At 44.3% G+C, this 15,234-nt stretch overlaps 1 protein-coding gene across 1 annotated transcript; it reads right to left on the reverse strand.

Moving 5' to 3' along the window:
- Window positions 1-523: 523 nt before the first annotated feature.
- On the reverse strand, window positions 524-11,784 carry LOC117060379 (transient receptor potential cation channel subfamily V member 2-like). The gene is made up of 13 exons (XM_033172595.1): window positions 11,622-11,784; window positions 10,114-10,266; window positions 9,845-9,985; window positions 9,412-9,713; window positions 8,660-8,836; window positions 7,782-7,940; window positions 6,646-6,741; window positions 5,412-5,482; window positions 4,063-4,228; window positions 2,583-2,649; window positions 1,554-1,861; window positions 782-903; window positions 524-633 (listed from the first exon to the last, which is right to left on the reverse strand). The coding sequence occupies exons 1-13, from the start codon at window positions 11,782-11,784 to the stop codon at window positions 531-533; spliced, it is 2,028 nt and encodes a 675-aa protein (XP_033028486.1). The 3' UTR covers window positions 524-530.
- Window positions 11,785-15,234: the final 3,450 nt, after the last annotated feature.

Raw genomic sequence — 15,234 nt, forward strand, 5'->3', positions numbered from 1 at the left:
TAGAGAGAGCAGTTGTGACATCATGAATATTATCTTAAAAAATAAATAAAACAAAAATACTCTTTAGCCAGGAGAAGTCACTCAGCTGCAGGCATGAGACTTTCTCCTGCAACTGGTTTCCTGATTCTGATAAAGCAACATCACCTGCTGGCCAGCCAAAGAAGAGAGAGCCACAAGCAGGCTGTGGTGCTGTACAATAGCCTCAAGTGCCACATAGCCTTGCCTGATAGTGCATTAATGACTGTGAAGGCAAGAAGTTAAGCAAGGCTTTTGAGTAACAGAGAGGTGGATTGCCTGTGGTTTCCTCCAGTTGTGGCAGGATATCAACTCCCATCACCCCTGAGCATTGGGCCATGCTGCCTGCTGAGGGTTGTAATTGTGCATCTGGAAGGCTGCAGGTTCCCCTAGTCTTGTTTAGGACAGGTTTGGTGAACCTCCAGATGTTGTTGGACTACAACTCCCATCATCCCCAAACACTGGATGTACTGGAGGGTCACAGGTTCTCCACATCTGCAGTAGGGTTTTGTTCTTCACTTGCCTTTTGACACTGTCTCGTTGTGGTCTGAGTCTGCAGGATCCTCCTTGAGGACTCCCACCTCTTTCTTCCAGTTAGCCCAATCAAGCTCTTCTACTCTGCAAAACATACAAATACGGTAAATGGTGAACCACCTGAATCCCATCACCCACTTGGGGGAAAGACAAAGTCAATATATATTTGCTTATCTGTGTAGCCCTTGTTGCTCTATGGACCTGCAACAGTGCAGGGCACAGTCAAACTCACCGGAAAAAATATCTCTTATCTTTCTCGTCTTCAGAGCCGATAGACAGCTGGCAACCAGATCGCTTGGGTTTCTGCCAATGCCAAACCCAGCTTTTCTCCAACTCCATAATAGCAGTTGCTCGCTGTGGGTACAATTCAGGAGGAATAGTCACATTTTCAGATTTAGGGGTGATTTGAATAGGAGCAGTGGAAGCTGTCTTATATGAAGTCAGACCACTCCTCCATCTAGCTCTGTATAGTTGACCTGACTGGAAGTGGCTCTTGAGGGTTTCAGGCGCGAGGGACATTCTCAGCCCTTTCCTGAAAACTGGAGGGCTTGAACCTGGGACCTTCTGCATGCAAAGCAGATGCTCTGAAATGCTGTCCCACTTGTAGACTTGCCATAGGCACCCAGGGGGCCACTTTGGAACAGGGTGCTGAACCACATGGGCTTTTAATCTGACCTTGTTCCATCAGGGCTCTCCTTATGTGTGAATCCTTTGTCAGGGTTGAGCGAATAGGCAGCTGTCAGAGTGGGATCAAGAGTTGGGGAATGAGGAGACAGGAATTTGTGTCCTTATTTATTTACAGGATCTGTATGCCGCAACATATAGCTTTATGTTCCCTGGCCAGTGAACAATGCCAACCGTGCTTTTCAACACCAATGAATTAAGCAAAGAGACATGTTGCAGAGCACACAGAAACAACCAGTCTGGAGGGGCCTTTGGTGTACTGGCCCTGGCTCATATTTTGCCCCACCCAGCAGAAAAAGCGCCAGTGGTTCTGGACTTACCTGCAGCTTCCAGATCTTTTGACCGTCTTCAGAGACCTCGGTGACCGTCTCGCTCATCAGGGCAATCAGCATGTTCAGCAGGAGGATGTAAGTCATGATGACATAGAAGAGCAGGAGGAACATCACAAAGTACCTGAACCTTATCTTCTCTTGAAACTCCAACTCCCCCATCCCAATGGTGAACTTGAACAGCTCCAGGGAAGTCTGCAACAGCCCGACATACTTGACTTGGTCTTTGCCATCACTGCTGACGAGGGAAGACCCATTCTGGGCTGGCTGGGGAACCTCCCCGGTAAGTATGACAAGGGCTGAAATGATACATCAGAATATTTAAATCAGGGGGTCCTTGAAGAATCTCCTTGTAAACCTCTCTATTTGCATGAGAATCCTACCCCGAAAGATGTCACAACTCAGGACCTACCAGTCAGAGACTGTGCCATCCACAACTCATCTTGGGTTGCCAGTTCGTTTCCAGGTCCAATTTGATGCGCTCACGTGAGTGTTTCATGTCATAAATGACATAGGCCCCAAACAGCTTTTTTGGGGGGGAACCCCACCTACTTCCCTACAGACCCTCCTGGGCATTAAGAGCAGCAGAGGGGGCTCCTTGGAAGTTCTGTGACCCTCTGAAGTTTGGGGTAGGTGACCCAAGAAAGGACATTCTCTGTAGTAGCCCCTAAGTTGTGGAAACTTCTCCCCACAGAGGTGCATTGGGCACTTCCATTATATAGTTTCCGTAATATGCCAAAGACACACCCCTTTACCCTGGCCTTTGCAGGGGAGAGTGGAATGCACGAATATCAATGAATCCCCTTACTCTGCCTAATAGCAGGGCCAGCCTTGCAACTGAGATCAAGCGGCATGATTACTAGGCATGATTAATACTATGTGTCATTTCCCCTTGTCTTCGTATATTGGATGCATCTGGAAAAAAAACAGTCAACGGTGCTGCTAAAGGAGGAAGTGGGTAGGATTCTGGCTTCTGCTGCCAGTTCTGGCCCTTCCCTGTTAGGACAGATAGAGACTCACCTGTTGAAAAGCTGAAGAGGAAGATCACATAGACCATGAGGAAATGGATGAGGTTCCGCAGAATAGCCTGGAACGCAGAGCAGGATATAAGTGAATTGAGGAACCCCAGCATGATGGAGGACTGGGCAGAGACTCGGGTTCAGATTTTTGCCCAAGGGTGACTTTCAAGTGGTTGACCTTGGGCCAATCACATTCCCTTGCTGTTTAACAGTAGTGTGGTTGCGAATTCAGAAATGCAGGGTCCCTTCATGGTATCCACAGAAACGTGCCCTCACAGCCATGCACCCTTCTAATATTATACAACTCAAAGTTTGTACAATATTAGAAATATATAACAATATTTAGGGATGCGTTGCAATAAGCAGTACTCATCTCCATGTGTTGCCATTCAGTTAAATCAACTTTTCTGAGCAAATCACATGGGCAAATTATTTGAGTGCTCCAAAATCTTCCTTCTCAGTGACTTAATTTGTGTTTACTTGAAGTGTGGGATTAATCAGCTTCATATAACCAACAGGCTTAACCTCACACAGCAAGCCTATGAGGCAGGTTAAACTGCATAAAAGGGAAGAAGAAGAAGAAGAAGAAGAAGAAGAAGAAGAAGAAGAAGAAGAAGAAGAAGAAGAAGAAGAAGAGGAGTTTGGATTTGATATCCCGCTTTTCACTACCCGAAGGAGTCTCAAAGCGGCTAACATTCTCCTTTCCCTTCCTCCCCCACAACAAACACAATGTGAGGTGAGTGGGGCTGAGAGACTTCAGAGAAGTGTGACTAGCCCAAGGTCACCCAGCAGCTGCATGTGGAGGAGTGGAGATGCGAACCCAGTTCCCCAGATAACGAGTCTACCGCTCTTAACCACTACACCACACTGGTGGAATCATCACACCCCTTTTGGAGGAAATTGGAGTAAGCAGAAGTGAGTCAACCACGGAGGGTGGGCTCCTAGGGTCACTCTGAAGAAGGTGAGTGACAGGGAGAACACGGAGGGGAGGAGGAGGAGGAGGAGGAGGAGGAGGAGGAGGAGGAGGAGGAGGAGGAGGAGTTCTGTATGCTGCAAACTGAGCATTTAAGAACACTGCAAACACCAGGTGCTTAAGTTTCAAGAGAAAGGTGTGTCTGGTCTATTATGTACAGTGTGTTGGTTTTCATATTTTGATATTTGGCAGAAAGGAAAAAATAAAGAGGCAATTTCCTGAATGCCTAGATCCAGTTACAGGTAGGTAGCCGTGTTGGTCTGCCATAGTCAAAACAAAATTTAAAAAAATAAAAAAAATCCTTCCAGTAGCACCTTAGAGACCAACCAAGATTGTTCTTGGTATGAGCTTTCGTGTGCATGCACACTTCTTCAGATACCTAGATCCAGGTTTCGGAGTACTCTTTGGTGAGAGGGCGCAAGCAGAGATTGAAAATTGCAGAACATGCAGCAAAGTAAAGCATGGGAATACAGGCTGTTAGACCTTTAGAATATGGAGTTATACCAACCTTGTGTATCATGACAACGTAGATCCCAGTCTGCTGAAAGCCTCGCATGTAATACAGCAGGTTTATCCAGCCGAGCAGGAGGGAGAAAACCATCAAAGACAGGTAATCTTCCAGCCCTGCAAGGTACATCACTGCCGAAACCAGCAGGGTCACTGACTGCAACAGCCTATGAGAAAATGGGGGGGGGGGTGAGGTGGGATGTAGAGATGACTCCACTTAGAGAAGGCGCCTTTCAGGCATACAGGAGTCTGCTTGGCCTGCCTACCACACAAAAGCTAAGCCAAATGTCACAGCTAAGCATGAATGAGCTACAGGGTGGATATTCAGTGGGGGAAAGGCAGCCTCTTCACTCCTCCCTTGGTCCTGCTGCCGCCACACAGTACCCAGAGCTAAGCCATGGTTTGGATATTGCATTACATTCAAAGCAGGGCTTCTGATTTGTCCTAGGGGGTAAACTATGACCGGTGAAGCAGGAACAAACCACAACTACATTATAAATGTCCCAATGAGAGACCTTGGCTTCAGTAATTCCACACAAAAAAATATTATGAGGAACGGCTTAGGGAGCTGGGTATGTTTAGCCTGGAGAAGAGAAGGTTAAGGGGTGATATGATAGCCATGTTCAAATATATAAAAGGAAGTCATATAGAGGAGGGAGAAAGGTTGTTTTCTGCTGCTCCAGAGAAGCGGACACGGAGCAATGGATTCAAACTACAAGAAAGAAGATTCCACCTAAACATTAGGAAGAACTTCCTGAAAGTAAGAGCTGTTGGACAGTGGAATTTGCTGCCAAGGAGTGTGGTGGAGTCTCCTTCTTTGGAGAAGAAGAAGAAGAAGAGTTTGGATTTGATATCCCGCTTTTCACTACCCGAAGGAGTCTCAAAGCGGCTAACAATCTCCTTTCCCTTCCTCCCCCACAACAAACACTCTGTGAGGTGAGTGGGGCTGAGAGACTTCAGAGAAGTGTGACTAGCCCAAGGTCACCCAGCAGCTGCATGTGGAGGAGTGGAGACACGAACCCGGTTCCCCAGATTACGAGTCTACCGCTCTTAACCACTACACCTCACTGGAGGTCTTTAAGCGGAGGCTTGACAGCCATCTGTCAGGAATGCTTTGATGGTGTTTCCTGCTTGGCAGGGGGTTGGACTGGGTGGCCCTTGGGGTCTCTTCCAACTCTAGGATTCTATGATTTATTTCATAAAAGTTTTGTGCTGCTTGAATGTAAAAAATAAATAAATCAAAGCTCTTTACAAAAAGCATGAAACAATAAAACTATCAGTTAAAACAGTTTTAAAACAACTTTAAAAAACAACAACCCTCTTCTCTCCCACCCCCCCCCCCCAACATACAGAAAAATCTCGATGTAGCCATCCTGAAGCAGAGTTGTCAGCGACCGGCGCCTTCTCCACAGGTAAATAGCCTAATAAGCAAATGGACAGGAACACTCTTGTCAGTACAGCAGAAATAGTGCAGTGGCAAATTCAGAAGTGCAAGATCCCTTCATGATAAGTCAGAACTAAGTCTGAACAACCTTCTAAAATTATACGGTATTAATTAGCGATGCATTGCAATGATCAGTGCAGACACCCATGTGTCGCCTTTCAGCCAGGTATTGTTGTTGTTGTTTAGTCGTGTCTGACTCTTCATGACCAGGTATACATACAGGCCAGGTACATACACAGGCAAATCATCTGGAGTGCTCCAGATCTTCTATCTCAGTGGTTTAATTTGTGTTTTCCTTGAAGTTGTGCATGACAGAACTTGCACAATGGTCTCTTGAAACTTTAGCAGCTTGTGATTTCAGTGTTCCTAAATGATTGGTTTTGGAGCATGCAGAACAACTCTTCCTCAGTGTTCTCCCCCCGTGCCTCTAATTCTCTGTGAAATATTCATTTTTGCTTTATCGTATCCTTGGGTTAGGATATCTCTTGGGTTAGTTAGGATATCACCTATTTTCCCCCCCAAGGCTTCACATCATGGTGGGTTGATTGAAAAAAACATAGTGAGTCTGATGTTGTAAGCTTGTATGTCCAAATTAACCATAGTTAGGATAAACAAATCATGGTTATGTGTGTGGAACTTTAAGGACTAGGTACTTTGTTAATTATTTTAAAATGAAAGATTTGATGCTCTATAATTCTGCAGCCGCGGGTTAAACCACAGAGCCTAGGGCTCTCAGAAGGTCAGTGGTTCGAATCCTCACGACGGGGTGAGCTCCCATTGTTCAGTCCCTGCTCCTGCCATCCTAGCAGTTCAAAAGCACATCAAAGTGCAAGTAGATATAGGTACTGCTCTGGCGGGAAGGTAAACGGCATTTCAGTGCGCTGCTCTGGTTCACCAGGAGCGGCTTAGTCATGCTGGCCACATGACCTGGAAGCTGTATGCCGGCTCCCTCAATCAATAAAGCAAGATGAGCGCCGCAACCCCAGAGTCGTCTGTGACTGGACCTAATGGTCAGGAGTCCTTTTACCTTTACCTTTAATTCTGCAGCCAGTCCTATTTTCTTCTGGCTTTCTGTAGCCAACCTAAGACATCAAACACATCCCAAACAGCAGCAGGAAGAGCAATAAGAGTATGTTGTACCTGATCAATGAGGAGATACACGCCTCCAGTTAAGACAATGAACTGGCCAATGAGCCTCAATACATCTCCAGCAGTGAATGTCACTGGAAAAGGAGGCTGTGAAGTTTAAAAAAGATAGGTTGGGGAGAGAGAACTTAAGTAATTCATTAAGATAAAAGCAGAGACAATCAACTATTTGTCAGGGTTTGCAAAAAGCTGCAGAGAAGTCTGAAGAGGGTGTTGCCAGTGTCAATCAACTGGTTGATGCTACCCTCTTTTTGACCTACACAACTTTATTTCCCTAACAACTATAGATGTATGGATCTGTCAGTTCTGGCTTCTCTCCTTTTCTCACTTTCTCCAATCTTCATAGAATCATAGAGTTGGAAGAGACCACAAGGGCCATCCAGTCCAACCCCCTGCCAAGCAGGAAACACCATCAAAGCATTCCTGACAGATGGCTGTCAATCCTCCGCTTAAAGACCTCCATTCTGGTTCCCTGCAGCAGTTTGCAATAAAGAAAAAAGTCATGAAAATGGATTCCCATTTTAGAAACATTCTCACAAAAAGCTATGCACACATTGTTCTAAGTACATGCATTTCATTCTCTTTTTTGTACATGCTGTTTGGATGGAGAATTGCATTGTAAAATTCAGAGAATGTGAAAGGATGGTCGCGTTTCAGTCTATGGATTGTTACGAAAAGTGGAAATTAGGTAGGTTTGCCTTTAAATGCAAATTTGGCACACCAAATTTAAATGCAAATTTGGCACACCAACTGTCCCTAACATAACAAACTTTTGTATGTCATCTTCCACTGATATATCCATAATAATGCACACTTGTTCATCTTTGGTACACGTTGCTTGGCTGCAGAACTGCAGTGAAAGATTCGGGAAATGTGATTTTCAAAGGATGATTGCCTTTCAGGTCATAAAGTGCAAATTAAGTACCGGTAGGTTTGCCTTTCAGCGCAAACTAAATTGAATCTCTCTCCCACCCTTACCCTACATCATGTATGGGCAGGTGCGTGCAGCTTGGCCCAAAAGGGCCCCATAGAACAAACAGGGAGCTTCCACACCTCTGCGCCTAGAGAGCAACCCTCCACCTTTCTCTGCCTCCCTCTCTGTATCCCCCAAGCACCAAAACTGCTGTTACCTTCCCCTCCAGAGGCCGATGATAAGCAACAGCTGAGAACACTGACATGAACACCACATAAGAGAAAAAACTGATGTAAAATCTCATGGCAGCAAAGGAGTCCCATTTGCTTTGAAGAAGCTTGTTTATAGGTTCCAGAACTACCATCTCGTACCGCTTCTGTATGTAGGAGAAAGAAAGAAAACAATTCATTGATTCAGGCCCCACCATCCCTGGTTATTAGCCAAGCTGAGGCTGGTGGTAGTTGGAGCCCCAAAACATATGGAGGGCCAGAGGGTACCCTAGCCCTGCTCCAAGTTGCACGAAACCACAGCTTATTTAGCCTATGACCTTTACTGGTGTTTATATGTTTGTTTCAGGATATTAAACTGCACAATTGTTTCAAATTTTCTAAGCCATGTACAATAGAACAAATCAGTATTAAAATGCCAAAACAAATGTCATAAAAACAGATAAAGTATAGCAATCCAAGATTTTATATTACAGCTTTTTATAGGGAGAGGCCATCGATCAAGGTAACCTATTTTGTTTTCCCAAAATAAGTATCCACAAAGGCACCAAATCAAGACTCTCCAAGACAATAGTAGCCCTCCTGGATTAGGCCAATGGCCCATCTAGTGTCACACAGTGGCCAACCAGTGCCTTTGGGAAGACCACAATTAATTTATTCTCGTGGAGACATCTTCAAAGAATAAAACAAGTATCTAATCGGTCTGTGCAAACTTTTTTTAAGGGGGTGTTGCTCAGTACTGGAAATAAAACAAAGATGGCACCAAGAAAATCTCCCTGAAGAGAGAAGTCTAGACGCAGAGAGAACTGAAGGATCTCCCTTAGGGATTATTTTGAAGCAGACAAGTCACCTTTGTCGATCATCTCACCGGAGTATCGCTGCTGTAGGCAAGAATGTCCAACACAGAGTTCTCCTCATAGCTGTCAATGGAGGTCAGGTCGTAGAGAGAGATGTGGACAGGCCCATAGGTCCATTCAGTGAACTTCCGCGAAAGGTGACGGTACTCCGGGTCTTTGATTTCACGGTGAATAATGTACTTGAAGATCTAAGAAAGACCAAGTAGGGGCAGGAATTTTCTTTGGGTTTTTCCTTCCAACATTTATGATTATTTCTACTTAAACATCATATGAGGCCCATCATTGTGCTGCAGAAATAGTAACAGGAGTTCAATCCCCCGTGACCCCGAACCACTACAGTTCTGCCAGAGACGGCTATAGCTTGGAGGGTGTGAAGCCTAAAAATAGTCCCAAGGGTTGTATAGAGAAGCCTTGAGAGTTGAACTTGGGACATGATATCTGAGCTTGTGCACTGTAATGGCAGACTTGTGAAATCATGTATCCCCTGGTACAAATCTTCTTAAGTTGCCTTCTGCAAGTTGCCCTCTCACTCTCAGCCTCCTACCTGGAGGTTGACAGCACTGACCTATCTTGTGTGGCCTGAATCTCTGCTAGCATGACATGAAGATGCTGCCTTCCAGATATTGTTGGACTTCCGTCTCCAAGTAGCCAGTGTAGCCAGCAGCCAGGAGAATGATGGGAGCTGGAGTCCAACAACATCTTGGAAGGTCACAGGTTCCTCTGCTCAGAAATGCAGCTGATGCTAAGCTCCCAACTGACATACCTCTATCTTTCCAGTCTTGACAGCCAGGGTCAAAGGGTTGAAGCCTTCCCTGTTGGTTAATTCCTCCAGTTTCTGGCGTAGGTTGAGCGTGGCACTGTGCATCAGGATCTTGTTGTACATCTCGATCACCAGCTCCCTGTTCTTCTTATCCGCATCATCGGCCGCCATCACCAAGGCGTGGAGGACTGTGTTGCCCAGGGAATCCTGCTCTGCCAGGTTGGCCTTCTGATGAGGGTTATCCAGGAGATAGCTGATCACTTCTGGTTGGTTGGTGCAAGCAGCTAAGGAGAGGGGAAGCTCACCTGGAGGAGGAAGGAGATAAGCGGAAGCAAAGCTGGGAGAGGAATGGCTGCTTTTGGCACAAGTTACAGAAACTCAGCACCCACTTCAAGAATCTGTGACAGCAGACTTTAGGCACACAGTATCAACCTACCAAAGTAGAAGCATGCCCCTTTCTCTTGCTGGTGGAAGAACTTTCCACAGGCCTTGGCATGGATGTCTGCGCCGTTCTCCACCAGGAGCTTGATCAGATCTAGATTTCTCGTCTCAATGGCAATGTGGAGTGCTGTGTGGCCTAGCAGAACAAAAATGGCATGAAAGAAAATCATTAAAGAAGTCAAACATAGAAAACAAGCATGTTCTCCTACGCCCGAGTGGAGGAGTTCTTTTTTTAATGCTGTCTCCCCACCCCTAGGTCCTTACCTTTATAGAAGCTATCCTTACAAGCTACATTGATCAGAGGCCTTGGGTTCTTGGTCTCCTTGTCTATCTTCAACAGCAAAGGGATGGTGGGGTTTGCCCCATCTTTTAAATTCAGCAAGGCCTTCATCAAGCAGGTCTTGCCCGTTTCTCCATCTGGAAGAGAAGGGATTTCCATCCTTTGTTTGGAGAACTGAATTTCTTTTTTTCTAACAAGGACAGTTTAAAAGGTCATTCAAGTCTATCAAATGCTTTAAGAATATCCAAGGAAAGAAACTCAGAAGGGTGCTGTAAAGCTTTAGATGGACTACCAGGTGAATTTTAGAAGGCCTTCACAAAAGAGCTCATCTCCAAATTAAGGATTGTGTTCAAAAGTTGTCTAGAAGGAAAGAGGATCCCTCAGTCTTGAAAACAATATTGAGTTGTAGCTATTTTGAAACCTAACAGAGACCCAGCAGATCTATGATTCTTTGGACCAATAGAACTAGCTAATCAAGATGAAAATATTTATCTGCTGTCTTTACACAGAGACTAAATATTTTAATCACAAGATATGTGCATAAAGGTCAAGAAAGTCTCATGCCAGGAGGCCAAATAAGTTACCCCACCCGCATTTCAAACATTCAGGGAAGAGCAAATTTGGATTTGTGAATTAAGTTGGTTCACTTTGTTAACTGAACTGAACTTATCTGCAATTTCTAGCCTTGCTCCTCACCTGCTCTCAGATCCTTTTCACTGGAACTTCACAGGGATTTAACCTAGGGTCTTCTGCACACAAAACAGGTAAATGTACCACTGTGCTGTGGGTCCTTACGACATCATTTACTACAGCGTTTCTCAGCCTGTTCAACTGGGTCATGAAATCTGTGTAGCTGGGTCACATAATGATTGAACCCAACATATCCTGCAGTCAGATGGTGTACATGCATTCCCATAAACAACACTAATTTGTAAGTACCAACTATTTTTCAACAAATTTCACATTAATTGGGATGTTAAGTTTTTTTTTAAAAAAAATTGTATGTCTGAAGCAACAGTTGTACAATAGGGAAACTTGCAGTTACAAAATCAATGGCCACAAAATATGTAAGGTCCAAAACCAGGTGACTATTTTGAATCAATATGGCAGAATATGCATTTCAAAACTGCGCTGATTTTAACCAACTTTTGCATGTTGGCCCCTGTGACCAAGCAGCAGGTTTTTGTCTAAGTTTGGATACAACTGGGATCTGTTTTGATTCAATATGATGGGTTGAACCTTTCAAAACTGAACTGTGTATTTGGACACCTCTTAAGGTATTGTAATCATATATTGCATGATGATTTGCAAGATCAGGAAACAGTTTTTTGTCTGCTCAACTGAATCAAGATGGCAGACTGAGCCTTTCAGAAACTGTTCTGTTTTCATCCACAAGTTATTTTAATTCACATCAATGAGAAGTAATACTACTGCTACTACAGCTACTACTAATAATAATGATAATAGCCCCAGCTCTCAGGCTCATGCCCACCTGTGTACTCAGAGTTGGTAAGATATTTGCCACTTCTTCTCAAATAGTCCCCCAGTCCATCCAGCTCCTCAGGGTTCCCCCTCACGATAGCACCAAAGAGGCGGTCCTTGTTAAAAGTCTTCTCTTTACTGTGGAAGAATAGCAGAATGAACAAAGGCCACATCTGCAGCATACATTTAAAGCAGCATCATACCAGTTTAAACAGTCATGGCTTCTTCCAAAGAGTCCTGGGAACTGTTTGTTAAGGGTGTGTAGAGTTATTAAGAGACTCCAGTTCCCCTCGCAGAGTTACAATTTCCAGAGTTCTCATGGAAGAGAGGAACGGACTGCTAAAGCTCTCTGGGAATTGTAGCGCTATTAGAGGTCTCCTAACTCTCAGAACCTTTAACAAACTATAGTTCCTGGGATTTTTTTTATTCAGGGAATCAATGGATGTTATGTTGGTATCATAGCGTTTTATACTATAGATGTGACTGGCTGGCAATATTAAGCCCGCCATGTGAGAATCCCTTGCAGGTTTGACTTCACCCCCAAAGGCACACTTTTCCATTGTCTCCCGAGACAGATGGATGCCAACCAGCTCGTCTAGGAAGGACTATACCTCAGTGGTAGAGATCCTGCTTTGCATGCAGAAGGTCCCAAGTTCAATCCATGGAAGCTTCTCCAGGAAGGGCTGGAGATTTAGGCTTTCAGTATCTTTCCCCCTCTGCAGAGGTGGAAGATCTCTTAGTATGGCCCGTCCTTGGAGACTGATTAATCCAGTGCATTTCCAGATGGCTCTGGGTGGTTTACCTTTCAGAACTCTTTAAGAGTGTCAACAAATATGGATAGCAGCCAACATGGCCATGATGGAAGTTGTTGTCCACCGACTTCCAGAGGGCCACAGATGATCCCCAGCCCTGAAGTAGATGGCTTGACTCCTGAAGGAAACACCTTACCTCAAATTGGGAGGAATCTTAATCCTAATCTTTGGAGGTGGTGGACGTTCTGTCTCATAGGAGGTTTCCATGGGCCGTGGCTCTCCCTTTCCCCCAACTGCCTGCTTCTCCCTTGTCTCCACATTGTCCAAAGTGCCATCATCTATCTCCACTATTGGTAAGTTATGCATCACGCTATTGAAAGTGCTGGCAAGAGAATAGAGCACCACAAGAAGAGTTCTTTAATGTACAGCATATATAAAGCATAGTAAAATATCAAACATAAAAAAACTTCCCGATACATGGCTGCCTTCAGATGTCTTCTGAAAGTTATGTAGTTCTTTATCTCCTTGACATCTGAAGGGAGGGTGTTCCATAGGGAGGCCGCCACTACTTAGAAGGTCCTCTGCCTGTTTCCTGTAACTTCACTTCATGTAGTGAGGGAACTAGCAGAAGACCTTCAGAGGACTATCTCAGTGTCCAGGCTGAGCGATGAGGGTGGAGACCCTCCTTCAGGTATACTGGGCTGAGGCCCAAATCAAAGCACAATATAATAATTGAAACAAGCCAGCTTTATTTTATGAAACGTGTATTAGGAGAGTCTGAACATCATCCAAAATGCAAATACGTAGTGGGTACACAAGAAGCAATGAGTCACTTCCTCAAATATACAGCATATGAATGGAGCAAATATGAACCCTTATTCCATGTCACTTTCACTCTTATTGTTGATGAAGGGAAATTTCATTATCCTTCCTCCTGATGCCAAACTTTATTGATTTCTATAGCAAGGGTTAGGCAAATACATGGAAGATAAGGTTACTAGTGTGAAAGGCCTCTCTGAATACCAGATGCCAGGAACTGATTCCTATAGCACTCAGGTCTTGCTTTGAGGCTTCCCATTGGGGGCCTCTGGTTGTCCCTTGTGAGAACAGGATGCTGGACTAGATTAGCCACCGGCAGTCGGGCGCTTCTGATGTTCTTAACTTCTTTCAAGTCTTCCAGGGCTCAACCCTAGAACCTGAGAGGCCCCAAAGAGCATTGTCCCTAACAATGTCTATTCTCATTCCTATTGCACTGTACCTGGAGCTTTAGGAAGAACAGGGACTGCATGACAGGCAGAAATCCAACACATTCAGCGCACACATGCATGCATGCATGCACACACAGACACCATTGCAATACCTCTAGCCCAATTTTATATCTCACTTCAAGTTTTTAGTGAATAACAACTTTATTAAAAAAAAAAAACCAGCAAGAAGGCAATCAAAATGATCAAGGGTCTAGAAACCAAGTCTTGTGAAGAATGACTGAAGGAGCTGGGTAGGTTTAGCCTGGAAAAGAGGAGACTGAGAGGAGATAGGATAGCCATCTTCAGATATATCAAGGGTTGATACATGGAAGATGGAGCAAGCTTGTTTCCTGCTGCTCCAGAGAGTAGGACTCGAACAAATGGATTCAAGTTACAAGAAAGGAGATTCCGACTAGACATAGGGAAGAACTTTCATATATTAAGAGCTGTTCGGCAGTGGAACAGACTCCCACAAGAGGTGGTGGACTCTCCTTCCTTGCAGGTTTTTAAGCAGAGGTTGGGTGGCCCTCTGTCATGGATGCTTTAGTTGAGATTCCTGCATTGGACCTTGGGGTCCCTGCCAACTTTGCAATTCTATGTTTCTATGATTCTGAGAAATATCTGTTGGTTCACCCCCTCTGATTTAAAAGATCATTCCCTAATCACAGACATACGGGGCTGGGTTTGTGGCTTTGATGACAAAGGGGAAGCATTCTGCACAGGCTCTGAAACTCTTCTTCCTGACTGACAAGCAAAAAAATAGTTTTTCACTATTTCACAGTACTACAGGTGAAACTTGTGAAACAGGTGAATATCGTGGAAAGGTTCATTTCTTTCAGTAATTCAACTTAAAAGGTGAAACTAATATATGAGATAGACTCATGATATGCAAAGCGAGATATGTCAAGCTTTTATTTGTTATAATTGTGATGATTATGGCATACAGCTGATGAAAACCCCAAATTAACAATCTCAACTTTGGGGTTTTCATCCACTGGACGCCATAATCATCACAATTATAACAAACAAAGTCTTGACATATCTCGCTTTGCATGTCATGAGTCTATCTCATATATTAAACTCCAGTAGCTAATGAAGACAACTGCTTACATAAATTAACTTTTCCATGATATTCTAATTTTTTGAGTTTCACCTGTATTTTCATTCCTCCCCAAAAGGTTGCTTAATTTTCCAGTTTCCCTTAAAAGCATAGGCCACACCAAGCTGAGGTATGGTTATGCCCTAATACCTTTGGGCCTCTGAAAGTTCTCTGTTGTCCCTAACCTTACCAGAAGGGAGCTGGGGTGTAATTCTTGCAGCAGGAGCAATTGTACTTATGAAGCAAGAACCATATTAATTAGAAGGGATGGTTTTATAAGCAGGTTTTCGGAAGAAAAAAACACAGCCCCACGAGGGCTAGAACAAACTAAGCACAATAATGGTTAACCAGAATCGTTCTCCAAACAGAATAGCTGCTATTCATGAGAGGATAATAATAACCAGCTTGGGAATTCAATTAGAGCAATAACAATGTAGCCCCACTCATGAACCAGATACTGGGCATAAGCCATCTTTGCACCATGATACTGGCAGTAGGAACAGCCATGGTTGATGGGAAATACAT

The sequence above is a fragment of the Lacerta agilis genome, chromosome 15, assembly GCF_009819535.1.
Source record: "Lacerta agilis isolate rLacAgi1 chromosome 15, rLacAgi1.pri, whole genome shotgun sequence".
NCBI classification, from domain to species: Eukaryota; Metazoa; Chordata; class Lepidosauria; order Squamata; family Lacertidae; genus Lacerta; species Lacerta agilis.